Raw genomic sequence first — 22,196 nt, 5'->3', positions numbered from 1 at the left:
CACCCAGCAATAGCACAGGCCTATAACAACCGAGCTACTGTTAGCAATACCTAGCTCTTATTTAGTGCTTTTCATCCACAGATCTCAAAGCATCATAAAGGACGTCAGTGTCATTATCCCTCTTTTATACCAAGGCAAGTCACCAGCGGAAACAGGAAAAAGAACCCAATTCTCCTGAGTCCCAGTCCAGTGCACTAGCCTCTCAGCCACACTGTCTCCCTGGTAGCAGTACTCTGTGGTCTAGCCACTAGAGGGGGACATGATGCCTTGCCTACTCACTAAAGAAGTTGGTAATTCCAGAACCAGATGGGCAGGGATTGAAGTTCTTACAAATATATAATAACATACCTTATGGATAATGGCTATTTTGAAGTAATCATAATCTTTGGGGTTATTAAGAGGCAAAACTGAGTGCACTGACTCATTATGACCTCACTGTCTCATCTCCCATGTTAACCTGTTTCTATATTAGGGCTCATATTTATGTATACCTTAAAAATTACATCATGAGCAAAAGGATAGATATGGTTAGGCATTAATCTGAGAATTGTCTGCAAATATTTTAGTACAGAGAAATTAAACCTACATTTTTGTCTTTACTAGGGAGAAAAAGGGAAGCTGTTTTTATAAAGACTTGTGTCACTTCATATAACATTGGGTAATTATGCAACATATATAATCTCTGTTGACATTTTTTTTCATATTAGTATAACATGGTTCAAAGTACCCTTAAGTAGTTTGTCGTCCCAGAAAATATCTACTCTATTTGTGCAGTAAAAAAGTGAACAGCAGATTTGCCATTGCTGTGCGACTTAGGCAAATATAGTTTCCACTTTAGAATATTCAGCTACCACTTCGAAATGTACTTCAATCCAAGCAGAAAGTAACCCACACTATAGTTACATTTCTATGGAACCAAGCAAATAAATACATACAGATATTTTTTATAGCAAACTAAAATTTTAGTTGATTTTTTTACTAAATTCAAACTCCGATTCAGTGTACTGGGGCTGTAAAAGCATGTCATGAGGTGTTAAACATTTTATGGACAAAGTAGTCAAATGCTACAAATATTTGCTTTGAAATACTATAATAAAAAGATAAAACCAAGATTTAAAAAGTATCTTTATGCCATTATACAGTGACTTGACAACCTATCATCCACTATTAGACAAAACAATTGAAATTAATTCTGGCAGATTTGGGACTAGCAGTTAAAAATAAAAATAGCACATGTAAAAGCATGAAAACTGTATTGCTATTATGTTTTAAGACAATAATAAATCTTTAAAGGTGCCAGTGATTGCTTTGGATACTGTAAACAGCTGCTGACAATCAACTTTGAAATATGTAATACATTGGTATTCTGAGTGTAACTTAAGGCAAACTCCATGAAACCAAAAGTAATGTTGTCTGCCATAAACTACTCATTTCATTAGACAGAAATGGAACTAGACATCTCCATTTCATAGTCATGTCGGAATGGTGTAAGCAGACTGCAGAAATGCACACTCTTTACAATATAGCTCTAATTTTATAGAAAATTATTCCTTAAAAACAATTACTCTGTTCAGAGATCTTGAAAAGATGGTTTTAAATAAACATGTCCTAAGGCTAAACTGAGGGGCAGTATCATTTTACACAAACAACTGCAACAATTTTTCCATAAAAAGAAAAAAAAACACACAGTGAGAGAAAGGAAAAAGAAGGATCTGTGAACATCCTATTGCAAAGTATTGTAAGTAATGCAACTTGAAGATATTCAGACAATCTTTGACCTCTGTTCCATTGTGATCTGAATATTCAGAGATTGCGTTGCACAGCATTTAATAGTGCAACATTCCTGGAGTTTTTAAACAGCTGGCTATGCACATTTGCATATGCCTTAATTCAATCCCTTTTACCTTACAATCCTCAAAGCCTCAACTCTACCTCAGTGAATTCTTGTGGTTATTTCTCATTTTTACAGTTATTTTAGGGAATTCACTGCATGAACCCTGGGACCTTCACATTCTTTCCTCTCTCCTTTTCAATTAATTCCTGGATTTCTGGTTTTACAAGGCTTTTGTAATCTGACGATAACAACCAGAAAACACCACTTGCTGTTCATATCTTTTGCTAGCCCACTACCTCTAGCTTGCTCTGTTGAGCTATTTTAATCAGCAGTACCAAGTACATGGTTTTAGTTGCTATCTGTTCTCAGTTAGTAATGCCTTCTTTGAAAATAACATGTAAAATATTAAATTGGGAAATAAAATTTGCTTCCCAAATCTAGCCATCGAGTGGGTTTTAAAATCTATTGGCTGATGGTTTGGCAGAAGGCTACCTCAAATGCCGCATGGGGGAAATTCACCCAGCAGAAGAGGGCCAGGACAAGGCTGTCTGCACTACTTAAGTCTCATACTGTCCATAAATGGGGAAGAGGATAGATGCAGACAGAATGGCAGCAGTAAGGCTACTGCACCCCTTACACACTAGAGAGGTGGGGGGCAGCAAGTTAACACCAAATAGACTGGTGTGTAGGGAGCTAATGTGGCAGGCCTGGAAAAGTTCTATTATGTAGACTCAATAGCCCAAATCACCCTCGTACAGGCTGTAGAAGGGGTCCTCTGCAGCCCCACAACCTGATCATGGGTTGAGGGGCAGTGCATTCCATCTCCTTGACCTCTGCAGAATTCTCTGAATAAAGCCTGATTTTATATATTTGTGTGTGTGTGTTCATTTCACCCTATATATACTTAGAATTTTATTAGATAACTCTATGACACTGCAAACACATTTCTGAGAATACTATTTTTAAAGCAGAAACATAGGACATATTTTACCTTCAGAGAAGGGCAATAAAGAATTGCTCCCCGAATGACACAAGAAATAAAAAATCAAATGCAAAGGTAACAACTTACACACAAGGCTTCTATGATTCTATCAGATTATTTAAATTTTGGACTGTCTCTTTAATTTGAGGAACAGCTAAAAAGACGACAGATGGCAGACAGAATTGACTTATGTCCTCTATTCTTTACAGAAGAAGGGGGAGTGCAGAAAGTTTGATAAAGGCAGAAGCTACAGTATGCAGGCCTCTACTATAACTATCTAATAGCTCTTTTGACTGATAGGTTTAGAACATTTAGTTTTTCTTCCACAGACATGCTTTGTAACAAACCAACAGTCCTGGAGGTTGCCATGGGTGATGAGAGTGCTGACATCCAGCCCCAAGTACAAATAAGCACATGACAAATGGCCATACAGCCCTTAGACAGCCCTGAACCTTGGTGACCCCCTAAAACACCAACCATCCCCACACCCATCCAAAAAAGCATTATGGAATACATTTTTTAAAGTGCAAGCTTACAGTTAATTGAAAACACTGCCGTGTAACAGAAATGCTTAGGACAGCATGCACAAGTAAAAATATATCACATAGCATTGTTATTTAATGCTCTATGACATCATTTCCTGAAATTAAACAGAGATGACACAGATTCAGAGAGTCCCTGGTAAGGTTCAGTTCAAACAATTCACAGATGTTTTCCTCCAGCTAGCAGAAAACAATGCGGTGCTTAACTCTCTCTCTCTCTCTCTCTCTCTCTCTCTTTTTGCTGGTGCAAGAGGGTTGGGCTGCTTTATAATACATAATCTAACAAAAATATTTTTTCTTAATTTAATTACTAGAGCTGTAGTACTAAATAGATGGATCATTGTATCACAAAAGCATCAATTTTTGAGTGAACAGATGTCTATGTAACAATGATTAGATTAACCACTCAGAGGCAGAGCTGGCTTTTGAGGGCCTCAAACCTCATGACCCCCTGTCCCCTTTTCTGGAAGGGATAGAGTGGATGTAGAAATGTCAGGGCCAATCTTAGTTTCCATTTTGAAAACAAACAAATATTTCTAGTTCTTTTCTTTGGAGAAGATAGCCTTGGAAATGTAAACTAACATCCATCAATCACTAAGGTTGAAGATTATGCCCTAGTTTTTCCTAAGGATCACAAGCTATTTACTATCTCCCCCCTACATCTACCCAGCACTGATGTCTTGGGGCCATGAGACTCAGGGCCACAGACACCATCGTTTTGTGTGGTTCCCAGCTTTAGTCTGTTCAGGCTGCTACTGATGATACTAGGGCAAACACTGACTCTCACTATGTATATGTACAAGTGGGGCCCCAATGCCCCTAGGCATTCCTGTAATACAAATAATAACAATAAATAATAAAGTTAAAGTTAAATAATTATAAAAACAAAGATAAATAAGAACAGCTGAAAGCTCCCTCCTGTCCAGCTGCCTACAGCTGAACCAGCTCCTTTGCTGACACAAATAAGCACAGCCCAACAATGTGTGAGGCAGCATGGTCTAGTGGGCTAAGCATAGGACTAAGAGCAAGAGTTCTACATTCTAATCCAGTTCTGACACAGATTTTTTCATGGGCTTTGGACAAGTCACTTAACTTTCCCAACCAAAGTTTACCAGTCTGTAAAATGGGACAATACTATTTCATGGAGTATGATAATAACTACTTACTTAATGTTTGTAAAGCAATATAGATTAAACTGTGGCTTTGCCACAAGCCTTGTGTAATGTACAGTGCATAGTTGTGCTGCCCCAGGAGCAGAACTGGAGTCAGATTGTGACTCTGAAGTTCCTCCCACTCCCTGCCCATCTGCACAGGAGTAGCAGCCCCATTGAGACTGCTATCCTTCCTGCTCCATGATCACAGATACAGGTAGTTTGTACAGCAGAGTAAAGGAACATTGTACACCCCCTTACTCTCCTGCCTGGATGTAAAGGGCAGGTCACAATTTGGTCCTGTACAAGTACTCACATTCAGCAGAATGCCCATAAATCTCTCCATTGTCTTGGTCTTGGGCCTCACAGCCCCAAGATCCCTAATTTATCTGAACAAATGTCTCTCAATTTTTTGTATTAAGTTAGCAACTATGTACAGAGTCCAGCACAAACAGCTGGAAGGCACTTCTATAGCAGGGGCCTGATAGCATATAGAAGTTGCTTCTCCACCTTTTTCTATAAATGGAGTCTGTTTAGTTTGGGGTGCTATTCCTCCTCAAAATCCTCACTCACCGATTCTCTGCAAAGTGGTATGATCATGGTGGATGGGAGCCAGTTATGAATGGGGGAGGGTGAATATTTGCTTTTCAGGCTTACTCAAAAGTGCTAAAGCTGGCTTTGCTCAGAGGTCTTCTGCTCTAAGACCAAGTGTAGTGAAAATGTCTAATACATACAGAGTCTCCATGGAGACACTTGTACAAGTGGCTAGGTGATGTACTCATTTAAACAAGATATGGGCCAGGGTGTAATCTCAGGTACATCAACGTAAATCCAGGGTAAAGCAGCTGAAGTGAATGGATTTACTCTGCAGTAGATGTGACCTGAATTTGGCCCACAAATTCGACAAGTTAACTATTTGGAGGGAATGAATGTGTTTTTCCCATAATATCAATTCTTTTATTCTAGACATCATTTTAGTCTGATTTCTTTAATACTGTTTTTAAAAGATATCATAGGCCAGCGCCTATTTAAAGCTGCATAGTTCCATTAACTTCAGTTGAGCTATGCCAACTCATATCAGCTGAGAATGTGACCCAATGATTCACAAAAGGATTTTTTTAGTGTGCAAACTAAAGGTGGTATTTTTGTACCAAAGACAAATATATACTTTTAATTAAAATACACGTTCTTATAGGTTTGAACAAAAGGAACAATAGCAAACTAGAACTTGAACAAAAGGGATCACTCCAGATAAGTGTCACAAACATAACTGCATCGTCTGTTTTACCAGCACTACACCAGAGGAAAAAAATGAGCATAGTGAATGGACTAAAAGTGTAATTCTTCGTTCTCTTTGCTGCAGCAAAGGATGAATTACAAAAGGTACAAGACCATGGAACAATATAATTACTTCCTTTATGACTACATTCAGTTCTGATTATGTACATGTATTTTTCAAAGTCCTCTACCCTTTTAAACTACAGCACTGTTGTTTTTTTCTATAGTTGCTAATAAGAAAACCTTTAGCTCAAAATTGATGTGAGCAAGGGGTGTCTTTGTGTCTGAGCACTTCCTGTTTTCATTCCATGATCGAATATGTTCTTTGCAGGGCAAATAGGGGAGCACTTGAGGGAGGAAAGCGAGATGTCTGAGAGGCTAATTGAGTGTACTAAGGGCTCCTTGGCATGGAGGAAAAGGAGTTTTCCGAGGCTATGAATAAACTCTCGGCTTGGGTCAGATTCTTGCTGTTTCTTTTCTTTAACTATCTTTGAAGTCAAATAAAAACAGCCTTAATGTCAGGTTTACCTTTCTGATATCATAATCTTTATGTACTATTGAAAAGCTTATACTACCACACTAGGATTTCCTTTACTTTCTCAAACACTGGACATTATCCAGAAAAAGCATAGACATTTCCAACCAATTTATCCTCAGATCTTTTCATCTTCCTGGCCCGTTGTAATTCCAGATCCCAATAACTGAACAGGGAAATGACAGAAATTTCTATTCCTTGCATTTTATTTCTATCAACAAAAACATGTGCGTGTTTCTTATTCCTAATATAATTAAAATTACTGCAAAGTGGAAAAGGTGACAAAGGATGAAGACAATTTTGAAAGCCAGAGTCTGTGGGATACATTAATTCTACACCTGTCTCTTTTCAAAAAGTCACTCAAGCTTATATAAAGAAGCTACTCAATTTTTAAATTAGGTTATCTTAGGGGATTGTAAAATAACTGAATATTTCATAAAGAAAAAAGGTAGCATTTTCTTTAAAGAAAGGTAATAAATGAATACAGTTAGTTAGAACTGAATTACTCTCCCACTAAATTTGACAGTCTAAAGGAATCTGTGAGCTTAGTCAATGCTGTAAGAGATAGACTGGAGTTGCTTCTTCTTCCAGGAAAACCAGAGGTTAATGATTTTTGTCATATTGAGACTAACAGCTAACAATTGCTACAGTTGGCCTTTAGTTTTTTATTTGTCCTTTTGAGGTATTCAGACTAGGTGACAATGGCTTGCAGTTGAGAACATATGTAGAGAGACCCCTGTGGTTTATGGAAAAAGTTGCTCCATGCTGGTTGGGTGTTTGAAAAAAAAAATACAACCAGAGTTCTTTTATGTTCCTTTCCTTAATGAATGCATGAATGTCAAAATGCACCAATGGCCCATTCAAGGGGCAAAGCCTAAGCAGCCCCTTCTTTAAGAACACATCCTGAGATGTAAAATACATTTGCTTAACAAATTAAAATAATGAGATAATTCAATTAGTTTCTTTAAAAAAAAAAAGAAAGAAAAAAGGGTACATCAGGGGATTATTGTAATACAAGAACAGGTCATACAGCACAAAAGAGGGACAAACCAATTTGAAATAAGGTTAGAGTAGTAATGAAGGAATGTATATTGAATCATGGACTCCTTTTGTAAAGAAATTTACTTGAAACAATAATTTATACATCATAGATTCCCTTTGCGATAGAGCTGGCATTGCACTTTGAATGGACAAGCTAATCTGAGAAAAAGTGAAGGATATTTAGAAGAAAGACTTCTCTTCCTTCGCTGCATGCATTTATGGCAAAAATCTTTCTGAATTTACATTGCACTAGTCAGGGGTCTCCATTATCAGTTCTCAGGTCTGAGAATTACAGCACAGTAAATCTTTCAGCACATGCAAACTCATTAAAGCCTGGAAGGTAAAAGGTTTTTTGTTTTTGGGTGGGTTTTTTTTTTTTTTCCAGGAACATCCTCATCAAAGCTGCTGAACTTCCTCAATTCATCTGGGGCGAAGGAGTTGGCGGAGAATGGAGGGGGTGGATTTCCAAAAGGCAAAACCGTGAGGCTTTTTCTCAAGATAAGCGAGAGATAGCTGATTGTTTAGTAAGCATGTGTTGAATGCTTTCAATGCACACACAAGAAAGAAAGGAAGCAGGGGTAAAAAAAATAAGAAATTGCAAACTTTGGTAAGAGTTAAGGAAATGAACATGCAAGCTTGTGTGAAAGAAAATGGATTATTTGTGGCCCGTGGTTTTAGCTGTTTCCCCTTGCTGTTCCTGTAGCCATACTCTCCAGCTAAAAATGAAACCCCCTCCCTTCACACTCACTCGAATTCCAAATTAAAAACATTTTACAGGTTAGTAAATCTCCAGCTGAGGTGATGTAGCAAAGAACAGCTGTGAAGTAATTTTGATAATGATGAGAATAATAAGCACATGGCAAGGTTCAGGGCTTTGCTGTTGCAGCTTCAGTGCTCCTGAATAGATAAAAGTGATTAAATACTCCTGATTATCCCTGACCAATATGTAATGGATTTACAGCCCTTTCAATTAGTCAGTATTTGCTTAGGACTCATTATTTTGTCTTTGGTTAAGTAATCAGCCCAGAGACTCATGTTCTGTCTAATTCCTCTGAGCCAAGTGGGTACAGGGCACCTGACCTTTGAAATGGCCATAGCTGGAAGGCAAGAATAACCACTACTCCAGCAGAGACACTGGCTATTCTAGCTAATCCTGACCCCACAGGCCAGATCAATGCACCTTAGTTTGCTACTAATGTCCTTACATCAAAATGATGGTTTAGAAATGTGGATCTATTCCACACACACACCCCCGATCCCCATTAGCTGTTCTACCAGCAGAGCAGTTCAATAGTCACTACCATAAATAAAAGGGGTACCTTGTCCTGGAATCAAGACACTGTAACTAATGTCAACCACTATGGAAATGTATAACTTTGGTAGTCACAAAGAACCCCTTATGTGAGGTAGTTAACCATGCTATTATCTTTTTAACCATTAGGCCAAACAGAATAGTTGGAAACAATTTTATAGGAAGGGGTGAAAAAAAATCAATAATAATCATCATCATCATCAATGATAATTTTACCATTTTCTAGCATTTTCATCTGAATAGTAAACTATAGGAGAGTTATCAGTTCTTCTGTAAAAATGTATTTTGATGTTTAAGTGAAGCTGTAATAGTCAACAGAACACCAACACATAAAACCAGTTGCAAACAGGAGGATAAAGATAGATTGTTACCAAAAGTATTGCTTTTTCACATAATTAATCTCTTTCCCCCAGAAGAGAATAGGCCTAGCTTTTAAGATATTGGACTTGAAGAACAGCTAAAAAAGGTGTTTTAATCTCTGTTTTACAGAACTGAGGAATTAGAGAACCTATAAGCCATCTATACTTCTCATGTAAACTAACACATGACAAGTTTGCAAGCTGCTTCATGACTTCTCTAGCATCCTGCAATGTTTGTTGAAATACCTGCATTGGGGAGTATTACGGTACTTTCCTTCTAATACATATGCGGTTTGTTGTAAACAGAGGCCAACAATAACCCAATCCAGAGGGTAGAGATACTCAACTCCCTTATTAGTGTCCTCGTATATATACTATATTCTAAATGTAGAAACTCCTTTTCATCTTAAGAACATTTTGAACAGTTCTCATTACTGGAATGCAAACCAAAAATGGCTGCCTTCTACCCTAGTGTTGTTTCATGCTAATATCTTATGATGTATATTCAACTTGTCATGATTCCAAGACTGAAATAAAAAAATAAATAAATAAATACACTTCTAGAAAAAATAAAAGTGATCATTGATCCCTACTGTCTTCCAAAAAATTATGGGGACAATTGATTTCTAATAATAATGAATAAACCTCATCAGGCATGTGAACAAAAATCTATTTTTTATGTTTTTATTATTTTGGTCTCCACTTACTGTGAGATGCTGGAAAAGCCACGCTCTCATGATATTTGTTGCTACTTTGGGGAAAATGCCTCTTTTCTTCTGACGCTTTTTGTCCTTGTCTGGATCATCATCGTCCCCTGTACCAGGTGAGGCTACGCTGTTGTCTAACCCATCCCCTAAAAGAAAGAACAAAATAAGTGGAAGGAGACATAATAAACAAAAGATATAAACTAAAAGGTATCGTTAATTATTGGGAAACTAATGCAGCCTTATTTTGATTTGATAGAACATCAGGCACATGCATTTTCTCATTAAATATGATTGCTGATACAAATATGTAAAAATTAGAAACCATGTCTCTCCAAATACTAATTTTGTGTCTCACACATGCACATATCATTAATTCAATTATAATTGTGTGCTTGACATAGTGCAATAGCTCTTTGTCAATTACAGGATTCAATGTGGGAAAACCTGCCACAAGAAAACCCATTCACTGTAAACGCATGCCTACAACCCTACTGAATACATACTGCATGTATTCAACTTAGATGTTCTGTAGTCTATATATTCTAGGCCTTCTGCATAGGTGACAGTAACTGTGTCACTGTTCAGTGCCATAACACACTGTCAGATCAGCCCCCTCCCATAACTATCATCTCCCTACACACACACACCGTATATGATCCTGCACATAGCATTTGCATGACATGAAAACTTCTACATCTCTGCATCAGTGATCATTATCATTAAAAAAAAATGCACATCAAGGTAGGGTGCTCACTTAATCAGAACTTTCCATCAACATCTTTCTCTTCTGTGCTTTTCCCTGGCATTAATTGTGCATTAGCAAAAATCATTTACTTTTAACAGTCATAGTTATTTTTTCTTGCCCTCCAGCAAAAATGCCTTGAAAGCTTGCCTGGAGGGCATCTAAATTATGTATCTGAAAAACTCTTCTGGCAAGGCATTGCAGGACCCCTACTTTCTTAAAATTCATACGAGCACGTCTTCCTGTTTTTGGGAAGGCATCAATCAAGAGCAGCAATATATGCCATATTCCTACATTAATATTTGAACTAATAACTTTTAAAAAAGGAAAGAAACAAGATCCGACTTGTGGCATAATCAAATGCAAAATAAATGAAGAATACTGGGACAGCACTGAGACTTTATAGATTGCTATGTTTTCCTTACACATCATTAGCCTGGAGCCACACGAAAGAGGAAAACAGAGAAGTGGAGAGTTTATGCTCCCTGCTGGTGTTTAAGAAGCCGAGGTCCTGGAAGGACATCTGGGAATTGCGCTGAGACGGTGGTTTTTGTAATTTAAGAATAGACATTCATTAGCAGTAAATGCCATAAATCCCATGCTAAGTAAAAACCTTGTCCAAGAAAGCCTAAAACAATAAACTCTGTGCTCAATGTAGCCTGAGCTAGACGCTCCATAGCTTCCTGAGGAATGCTATAGATCCACGAGCTAATTCCTATAGCCTCTTCTAGCTCTTTAGTGCTACTAAAACAAATACATTACTGCTACATATAGACCATTTACTTCCAAACTTTTATTTCAGCTTCATCTATTTCCCTTGTGTCCACTCACCCTTCTTCCACCACCTCCCCTTGCAAAAAAAACCCCACAACCCTCCTGGACCGAGAAATGGAAAAGCCACAGCAAAGAGCTGGCAGATTAATTTTATTGACATTTCCATTTTCACTGCAATGTGATACCCTCCATCACATGGAAGAGATGACCCTCACTATTTACAGACTGACAGGCCACTTCATTACAACCACCCTGCCCCAAGGCAGAGCAGCTCCCTTCCATCTGCCCAAACACCAGAGCAAGACCCCGAAGTCGCTGCTCTCTTTTTTGTTGGCTTCTGTTCATGATAAATAAAGGTGAGTCAAATGGGTGCAAAAATAATCAAAAGAAATGATGCCTGGGCCTATACAGTGTCATAAACCAATTACTTTTGAGAAATGTTGGTTATTCAGAATGATCTCCTTCCTACCAGGCTGTCCCCATGTTTCCCACCCCTACCCATACCCCTCGTGTGCGTGTACGTACACACACACACACACACACACACACCCTTTCCACATGCCAAGGAACTGCTGCAAGGCAAATTCTCACAAACACTAATGCCTTCTGACTGCTCCTTGGCAACCCCAGCATTTTAACCTGGGTGGATGTGCTCTCCAAAATACAGACACTGGAGCTATCTCATCAGCTGTTCATGTGACACAGATGGAGAGTGGCTATTAGGAGCCAGGCAATGGGCCTTGGGGATCTGAGGTGCTGTACTGTAGCCTCAGGCAGTTTTGAAAAGCAGTACCCGGAGATGCGGGGGGGGGGGGTAACAGCCACAGTGAAAGTGCAAGTTTGAAGTCAATCAGTCTGTTTGTCTGTCTATCGTCTAGATAAAGATATCTTTGTCTCCTTATGTAAAATCTAGGTGTGTATGCACATACTGCATGTAGATATAAAATCTTCTTTCCTTCAGTCTCTCTGTCCCTTTCTTGGTACAGAGACATATACACATATATAAATGATCCCTATGCCTCTGTAGACATACACGTGTGTGTGTGTGTGTGTGTGTGTGTGTGTGTGTTTGTGTTTAAACAGCTGAAATCACCAATAGTCTTAAAGCATCATTTAGACCTTTTGGAGAGGATGTGAATATCCTTGCTTTAAAAGGCAAATAATAGTGCAGGAGATGAAAGTTCAGCTAAAGCTTGCAGTGCCTTTTCCACCTAATCAATGGTAAAGAGATGAGAGACAGTGTTTCCTTAATCTCTCCCCTCACCCCATGAAAGGAAATTTAAGTATAGTGCCTCCAAATTACATCAGCAGATGAAAACTCACTGTAAGATTTGTGTTCCTAGATACCTGAGTTATGGAGGGAAAAAAAATCCCACAGACAAACCAACCACAACTGGGCACTATGCGCAAACTAAGAGCTCAGTCCTGCAAATCCTTACTGCCCTGTGTTCAGTGGGGCTACTCACATTAGCAAACACGACACTTAAATGACTAGTGCATTTAGAACTTCTTAGATATGGATTCTGGTTTCAGTTACACTAGTGTAAATCAGGAGTAACTCCGGTGAACTCAAAGGAGTTACATCATCACTGGTGAGATCAGAAACAGATTTTAGGTCCTTTAAATCCTATCTCAGACCAGATTAGTTGCATTTGAAATACTGTTATATAAAAAGGAACCATATTTTAATTATTTTAGGGTCCAGTTCCACAATCCTAACTGCATGATTGGTCCCACTGATATGACCACTCACATATCAAGGTACTAGGCAACATACATAAGAATGGTAGAATCAAGCCTCAAATGTTGGGAACGTATTGCTACAATACGTATGACCTCAGTGGAGTAACCCTGGATTTACACTGGTAAAACTGAGACCAGATTTTGACCCACTGTCTGTCTCTTTATCCCACAGCAGCAAAAACTGGTGGGGCCAATAGTCCACTGCCTTGCACAATGTGTACTTGTTTACCCTTTGTAGAGAGAGTGCAACGTAGTGTTTTGCATTGTCTTTGTACAGGGGTAAATGACTACACAGGGTCCAAGTGAGTGGAGAAAGAGGCACAGTGCCTTACTTGCTTACAATCCCATTCTAGATTCTAAGCACTGTATAGCACACACTCAGTAATACCCACGGGAGGGGAACAGAGCACATGGTGTGCAAGGCAGTGGAATATCAGCCCCCGTGTTTTTTTGCTGTTATGGGATAAGGAGACAGACAGTGGGTCAAAATCTGGTCTCAGTTTCACCAGTATAAATCCAGGGTTACCTCATTGAGTTAGCATGCATTGTTCCTCCCCTCAAATGGAAGAGTTTGTGGAAATGGCAGGGATCCTGGAGGTTAGGGACAAATCTCACAGGCCTGAGGGAATCACTGGGGACTAACAGTTCCAATTCTGCAGAGGGGCTGCCTGACCACACTGCTCTCCTTGGCAGTACAGCTTACAAGACTCTATGTTGTTAATATTCTGCCATCCCAATTACTCCTGTGCTGTTCTCCCCTTCACAGGGAAGGAATATGGCAGAGCTGGAGTTAATACTGCTTAGAGAGCTGTTCCTATGGCATCTGAATAGGATTTTCGAATTTCATTGATGCACATAGAAAATATCAAATTCTTACTCTAAGGAAAATGATAACCCAACAGGATAATCACAGAAGTCTGGTACCAACACAGGTCCAAACTCCAGAAGCAGTTCTACTGCCACTGTCATAACTAGCAAGGCAGCCAGAAAACTGTTTCTGGCAAAATATGTTGCAGAACTCAGCATCTGGTCAGGTAGCTGTTAGCCACGTTATTGTTGAACAAAAGAGAGAAAGGATACACCTCAACTAGGAGAAAAAACATATCACCATTGTACTAAAAATAATGCAACTACTTTAACAGGTATGAATTTTGGAAAGAAAAAAAACAAATGGTGTATATAATATAATATAGTGCAGTGCACATGCAGTTTTTTACAAAAAACCTTTGAGGGATTGTTCAGGCCCAATAGTTTAATGGAAGGGGAGTTCTTCATGAAAGTCATGTGTGGGAATTCATATGCACACACATTTGCACCTGCCTTTATTTGTTTAAATTTATAACTGGAGCTCTGGGTACTGTACAACTATTATAAACCAAGTATCTCAATAGATCAATAAGAGCAACCCCCAACAGAAACAAACTGCCTCTTTTCCAACTACCCAATCTCTGGTCATATGGAAAAAGCCTGGGAAAACAGAAGAGTCTTATGGTATGCTCTGAAGTCACACAACCTGTGCTGTAGGTGACTAAGGTAGGAGGAAACCCAGATCCAGAATCAAGGACCCTTCTGTCAGAGCACCTCATTTCCATCCCACTCTTGTTTAAACCACTGGGCTCTTGGCTTGAGTGCCTCAGTTGATCACAACTCCTTTATAGAGCTTTTTTAAAATTAATAATCCCTATATATGTTAATTAGTTTTGTCTCATAACACCCTGCAGAGTAAAAATAATTATTAACCCCATTTAACTGATAAGAAAACTGAGGCACAGTGAGATGATGGACTAGAAATCAGGGGTCTCAAACACGCGGCCTGCGGGGTTCTTTCATGCGGCCTGCCAAGCTCCTCATGCCCCCCCCCGCCCGCGTGCCCCCCACTCCTCTGCCTACCCTGTGGTGCTGCGAGCCCCACGCTGCTCCCTGAAGCGGCTGGAACTATGGCCCTGCAGCCCCGGGCAGGGCGCGGGGTGAGTAGAGGGCTCCATGCTCTTGCTTCCAGGCACCGCCCCCCGCTGCTCCCATTGGTCGGGAACGGGGAACCGCGGCCAATGGGAGCTTTGGGGGAGGTACCTGGAGGAGCAGCAAGAGCAGCACATGGCGCCGTTTCCCCCCGGGACTCTGGCTGCTTCCTGGAGCGGAGTGGAGAAGGGCCAGGGCAGGCAGGCAGGGAGCCTGCCCTGGCCACAGTGCACGGCGCTGCCACCCCGGAGCCGCTCTAGGTAAGCGGCGCCGGGCCGGAGCCCGCACCCCGCACCCATCCTGCATCCCCCAACCTCCTGTCCGGAGCCCCCTGCCACACCCTGTATCCCAACCCCCTGCTGCACCCCTCACCCCTCCTGCACCCCTCACCCCAACTCCCTGCCCTGAGCCCCCTGCCGCACCCTGCATCCCGACCCGCTGCTGCAGCCCTCACTCCTCCTTTACCCCACACCCCAACTCCCTGCCCTGAGCCCCCTGCCGCACCCTGCACACCTCCTGCTTCTCAACTCCCTGCCCTGAGCCCCCGCCACACCCCGCACCCCTCCTGCACCCCCTGGGTGCAGGGAGGGGGCAGAGTTGGGGTGAGGACTTCGGGGAAGGGGTTGGAATGGGGGCAGGGAAGAGGTGGGGCAGGGGCGGGGCCTCATGGAAGGGGTGGAGTGGGGGCGGGGCCAGGAGCAGCAAGGGGTGGGTGTCAGTGATGTGGCCCTTGGGCCAATGCACTAGTCCTCATGCAGCCCTTGTGGTCATTTGAGTTTGAGACCCCTGGACTAGATGGTACCTTTAAGGTGCAGCCCATGGTAAGAAGGCTCTGAGAACTCCAAGTATGCAGAATTACTATACATCTTTATGAAGTACATTTTTATTCCCCTACTGCATCAGTCTTGCTCTGTAAGCAATATGAAAGGGGGGGAACACAGCCCCACCTCTTTGTGCATTTCAAGTAATAAGATCTTGGACTTTCCAGAGTACAAGGACTACAATTCCTTTTGACACAGTCCACCCAAGGATGGTGGGAGGAACATCCAGGTATTTTTCTAACTGTGCACCCAACTAAGGGCCCTTCAGAATGTGAACCTGCAGCGACTGGTACAAGATCACCCAGAAAGTCACTCAAAGAGCAGGCATAGAACTTAGGTTTTCTGAGTCCCAGTGTGGTGCCTTTATCACAAAGCCACCCTTCCTCCCTTCGTGGCATTTTAGTGTGTTTCCATCAGTAAGGAACAAGCCCCTGTCTGCAGGCTTTAGTTAACGATATACTCCCTTGCGACACTTGGCAATGGGTGAAGGAATTACATATGTTGAACAACTACAGAACGCTAAAAAGAACAGCTATATACAACTATATACAGGAAATGGAAAGTAGATCACTCTCTTAGCAAGTTAAGAGTGTGAAGGAACAGGGGTTCTGTCTGAGGCCATGTGGCAGTAAGAGGGAACTGGAGAGGCACTGACCCACAGGGCCTATTATACCCTGGGCTGAGGGCACAAGGGGACACACGACGCACATGCGGGTCAATATGACCTGCTAAGAAAACCTTCCAGATCTGACGCATGGTGCACATGCGCACCCACGTTTGGAATGCATATAAGACCCTCACTCGAAAAAGAATTACATATGTCGATGGCAAAATACCAAAGGATATACTGACCATCCCCAGAGGGAGAATAAAAAAAGTTGAATGTGATATTTTCTGTTCCTGGGGGGTGTCTTTCTTTATTCTTTACATTATATCCCTTTCAGTGAGGTATTTATTATAAATATTCAATTTGTTTACTTTAGGGAGGGGAAAGATGTTTCAGGTATTTTTGAGGTTTTCTGTTGTCTACATATGCTATTGAAGTTGGTGGTTGAAGAGATCCTGCAGAAATAACTCCTGGAACTTTAATTTTTATCATATTTTCCCCTTTATTATTTTCCTGGCTCCTTTTTTTTATTTTTTTATTTTTTTGGAAATAAGTTTGAAATTAAGAGAAAAGCAGAGACTGGTGTTTTTTCGTTTAGTATTAGGGTTTTTTTGGTGTTCATAATTATCAGCTTTTATAGCTGAGGTTTACTTGTGAAGCGAATGCAGTTTCACAAGGACTATGGTTTAAACTAAAATGCTGATCAAATATTTGTGTAGCCTTTTGTTTTGGGAGAAGGCTTATGTGTGCTGGGATAAAAAAATCAATAGATTCATGTTTAGTACTTTATAATCTAACATTTTTTCACATCAGGTGGGGAAAATGTTCTGATATGGACATGGGGAACTGTAAGGAAACCTGCTAATTACTGATCTCTCTTACCATCCTGCTGTGCTAAACTGTCTGGACATGTTAAAGTGAAATTTTTCTGTGATTTTCGAGTGACTAGTTCATGGCCCACTGCCATGGAGTGCAGGAGAAGAGATGAAATGCTTTAGTTTACATGCAACATTTACTGACTGTGTGGGTTTCCGACATTAAAGAGGGGACAGTGACCCATGCCACCTTTTTCACACTCAAAAGAGCACTGAAAAAACAGTCTTCATAGGCTTACCTCAGGCTTCTCTGGCCCTTAACACCCTCCCCCCAGGGTATGAGCAGAAAGAGAAAAAAGAAGGGATTTTATGCTCCTTTCTCTTCAACTTTTCAGGCTGTATAAGCAGCATTTAGCAAATTCAGCCCCCAAATGGCTCCAAATGCTCTGAGCTGCAGGGGCTCATCCTTTGTTAGCCTCCCTCTATTTACACAGGATTTACGCAGGCTCTCCACTGAAGAGACCACATGTTTCTGACAGAAAGCACTTCCATTCACACCACATCAGGCAACAGGATTGTAACCACTGCAGCTTCACGCTGACCTGAGATTAGGGATTTCAGCAACATTGAGATGGTAACAATCTGCTAACTAACAAAATTATCCATGGAGAACTCTGCTGCTTACTCCAGTTTAAACTACCATGGCCAGATAGATGAGATTATTTAAAAGAACAATTTAGAACTAGCAACTGTCAAGAAAATGTATATCCAGTTACAAATAATTTACACATAAAAATATGATGTTAGAAGGAAAATCAGACTGCAGCTTGGATTAAAACCACTTCACCCACTGGCTGGAGACATAAAGTGTAAAAACAGACAGATGGACACATATGTAAATGTGGCTGCATTTTTTTCCTTGGATCTGGCAAGTTAGTATACTAGTATAGTTTAATAATTTATTTTCCATAGTATTTTTACTTTGATTAACAGATCCGCAGCAACATCCTTGTGGTATTACAGGAAGAGACTCATTCCTGTGATTCTGCTTGCTATGAACACTGCCCAACAACCAAACTGTAATTACAAGACCTTTCTAGGCCCCACCTATTAGGAGTCAATCTTGAAATCTGATATCATGCTGGTAATTTTGATTTTAACTCAGTTTGGTCAGTCAGTATTTCTGTGCCAAGGATTTTCAAATTAAATATATACATACACAAGAAAAATGTTTGTGGTCATGAAACTTGTGGTTTCTATTTAACAGTCCTTTCTCACAGGGTAATAGAAAATTAGATTTTTTAAAAGTTTTGTTATGTTAATACAACGAATTGCTTTGGCTCTACAGCAAAGGACAAAACAATTTACTTTTATAATACTCAGTAACACGTACATGCATCTGATAAGCACATAATAAAAGTACATAGTATATTATAAAGTTCTTCACAGTACATCATAATAAAGCTCTTCTGGGCACTCTAATGATTCATTTTTAGTGATCTCTCAAATGCCCTTATCCACAGTTAACACTCAGATTTTATTAAGGAGGAACGCAGGGACAAATGTCCACTTAAGTCCCAGCTCTCAAATTCAACTCTGCTTGCACTGCACTAACTAAAGCTAAAGCTTTTTTAATGTTCTATTCACCTCCCCTGTGTGGCATTTCTGCTAACACAGAGTTCACAATCTTTCAGCCCCAAACACAGAAGGCTGCTATCTTCAAGTCATCCAAGGAATGTGCCAGATACTATCATCTCTCCTTCAGTACAAAGAACCAGAGAGAGAGAGAAAGAGACCAAAAGAAGACCATACTGATCAGGTTACTAGTGTCCAGAAAGCCTTTCCAGGAATGCTAAATGTTAATCTTTGAACCAGCAAATGTTATAATTAAGATCCTTGAAGCTGAGGAAAAAACTAGCCTGAGAAGTTAACAAAGGTAATACATTTGAAATTGTGGGTCTCTTTTGCACAGCTAGGGCCCAGTCTTGCACTCCTTACTCTGGCAAAACTGCCACTAAACACTCCTTATTCAAGCAAAACTGCCATTGACTTCAGTAAGAAGTGTAGGACCAGCCCCTGGTCTTGTTCAACCAAATGGAAATACAGGCACTACACGATTCCTAAACAGAGACATATTAATACTTGTGGTTTATTATGATTTATGATTCTCTTCCCCTCAAAAGTGAAACTCATTGGTGTGGAGAGAAAGTGCTCAGTGACTTTGCTTTTATACTGTTTGTTAGGATTTTTTTCTCAGCACAAATTGTGAAATTTATGCATAGGTTTTGGCACCTATACCGGAGGAAAACATTATTAAATTATCATCTAAGTATTTTGCCTGCTTTAGAATAATTACTTTGAAGTAACTGAATGTAAATAGCTGTTATTCTGATTAAATTTTTAATCATGCTAAATATTGTCACACAAAATGTCCTGCTGCTGCTGCCTAAATGGATTTATCTTTAAATTGCTCCTTTTTTATATCCTTAGTGTAATAATTGTATCATTCTCATAGTGTAGTTAAGAATACTAGCTACAACCTCTGAATCAACAGGTCAATAAAGAATTCGAGAGGCAAAAAAATAAATAAATAAAATAAAAATATAGCCCTAACTTGTTTGCAAAAAGTATTTAGTTCTTCTTCAAAAGTTAATTTTACTTTCTCCTGCTCCTCCCCCCACAAGTTCATATTGTTAATATTTAATTATAACTGGGCTATTATTATTATTTGTTTTAGTATGAATAAAATTACCTCACTCAGATGTACATAGTCAAGTGGGTATAAATTAAGAAGCTTTATTTGTTTTTAAGTAACTATCAACTTCTATTTCTGATGTCTTAGTATTTCTGTCATCAGTAATATCAAAGAATATGGGCAGAATAAGTGCAATTAAAATCCTACCTGTAGCTAAAGTTACCTCATTATGTTTAATGTTACCTCATTAATATTTAACCTTTAACAATTTGCAGCTGTTGTTCATAGACAAAGACATGCTCTATGCATCTTTTTTAATAAGTAGATAATTTCTAATACTCTCTCTCTCTATATATATATATATATATATGTTCTTTACAAAAGAAAATGATGCTTTTGAACATCTCCATCTTTCCTACAATTTTTGTAAAATTCAAACAATGGAACATTTTAATGACGTTTCCTATAGACAACACTGATAAACATGCAGTTGGATACAAATGCCATGTTTTTAAATAATCATCCCTCTTATATTGGTGCCCAATAATACTGCTGTAGTTAGTGATCTATCAGTGTTCCCATTAGAAACCCCTATTTGTAGGGGTTTATTACTCAGCTATAAAAATTTGCACTAGCTGAAATGTCACATAAAAGAGCTCAGCTTCAGAGCAATTTTTAAACCATTTTTAAAAGCCTGTTAAGACTGAAAATGTAATATAGAAATTTACCCCTTTAAGATGCTTTCCTCCCTGCCCCCCCTCCCCTAAAACTCCAAAAACTTCATTATTAAAAGGACATTTGTCAGACCATGAGTCCATAAAGGGAATTAGCCTCTTTTGGGATTTACAACAAAAACTGAGAATGGGTGAATATTAAAAGTCTAAAAAGGGGCAACCGTGCATTAATAGGAACAAGTTATAAAAGCTTTTAACATGCACTCTCTATGGATAAATGGTACACAAATGTGTATTTAATTCATAATACAAATAAGAGAACTAGTCTTCATACACATTCACACCAGATACCCTAACAGCACCAAGGAAGATGCTTCCTGAGAATGTATATTAAGAAGAATACAAAACAACTCCAAACTGTGTGTGATCTTACATACCATAAGAGCTCCAACACTTATGCACAATGGGGTGGATTAACCCTCTGGGTGCTGCAGACATATATATACACCTCCTCCTAAAGTGTTCATTTGGTTGGCAGTCTGGAAAATGCCAGAATGCGAAGGGTTAAGTTGTAACACTGACACTCTGCTTTTGTAGGTTTAAGTTAAACCCTTTATACTTTAAACATCGTTTTTGTGGTCTAAGTAGTATACTATTCGACTCTGAAAAACATAGGGCCTAATCCAAAGCCCACTGAAATCAGTGGAAAGATGCCCATTGACTTTGGTGGGCTTTGGATCAGGCCCACAATTACTCTGGGTTAGGAGGCCCAAAATGTTTCCAAAAGACTGACTGATAAAGTATGAAATACATATCTCAAATGCATACATATATCAGATATTTTTAAATGGTTACCAGAGTAGCCTAAAACATGAGTTAAATAAACTAAAGACTTTTAAGAACAAATATTAAAAAACGGAAGCATGTAGTGTCTGTTCATTATTAAGTACTTTGGAACTAGCCTCAGACATGAGGGAAGAGACAGCTAAGTATTCCTTCATTCATATAAGCTATAGAGCTAAAAGAAGCAGGTTGGCAGATACAGGAACATTGATCAACAAGCTTCAGTTGGCTCACATTAATAACCACTTTGCTGGTTAGACTCAGAATCAGGTCACCTTCCTGCTGCTCAGTAAATGTATTGGGTTATTTGGGCCAGGTGTGGCAGAGACAAGAGGGAGAGAAAAGATCATTGACCCGCTCCACTGGTACTCAGCTCTGGACCTCCTTTGAGTAGTCAGCTGAAACCAGCACCAAGGAATGACGTGTGACTTGGTGGAAACACTAGGAATTCATGGATTTTTGACAAAATCTTTCTGGGAATTGGGGTTGGAAAATGAAAGGCTGGGCAAAAGAAGGGGGAGAAAGAGAGGATGTAGGGCACAGGTTTGTTTTAATTTTAAGTCTATTTAAAAACTCATGGCTCAAAGCAAGGAATGACAAAGCCACTCTGGGACTTGGTGCTCTGCTGTGACATCCCTGAACCTAAGATGTGATTTTGAGTCACAGCAGAGGTGGTATTCAGTGCCTGGGACAATGGATTGACTTATGTCACATATGGCCCCTCTATGTGATTAAAGCATGGGCTTCAAAAGAAATCCCATCTAGTCCCCTTCCTAGGGGAC

The 22,196-nt window shown here is 39.7% G+C and overlaps 1 protein-coding gene across 13 annotated transcripts in view; it reads right to left on the bottom strand.

Moving 5' to 3' along the window:
• MEIS2 (Meis homeobox 2) overlaps positions 1-22,196 on the bottom strand; it is a 180,571-nt gene that overhangs the window by 116,058 nt on the left and 42,317 nt on the right. For 7 of the 13 annotated variants that reach the window (XR_010600654.1, XR_010600653.1, XM_005299960.5 and 4 more), the window contains one exon: positions 9,742-9,887. Coding sequence is in view for 9 of the 13 variants with exons in the window: in XM_005299960.5 (XP_005300017.1) it covers positions 9,742-9,887 (146 nt within the window). In the remaining 4 variants the exon portion in view is untranslated. Of the gene's footprint in view, positions 1-9,741; positions 9,888-21,008; positions 21,111-22,196 lie in introns of all 13 variants that reach the window. The other 6 variants (XR_010600652.1, XR_010600651.1, XM_042857440.2 and 3 more) reach the window with 1 other exon arrangement.

This window comes from Chrysemys picta, chromosome 4 (genome assembly GCF_011386835.1).
Source record: "Chrysemys picta bellii isolate R12L10 chromosome 4, ASM1138683v2, whole genome shotgun sequence".
Taxonomy (NCBI): Eukaryota; Metazoa; Chordata; order Testudines; family Emydidae; genus Chrysemys; species Chrysemys picta.
This window is presented reverse-complemented; position numbering and strand designations above follow the sequence as displayed.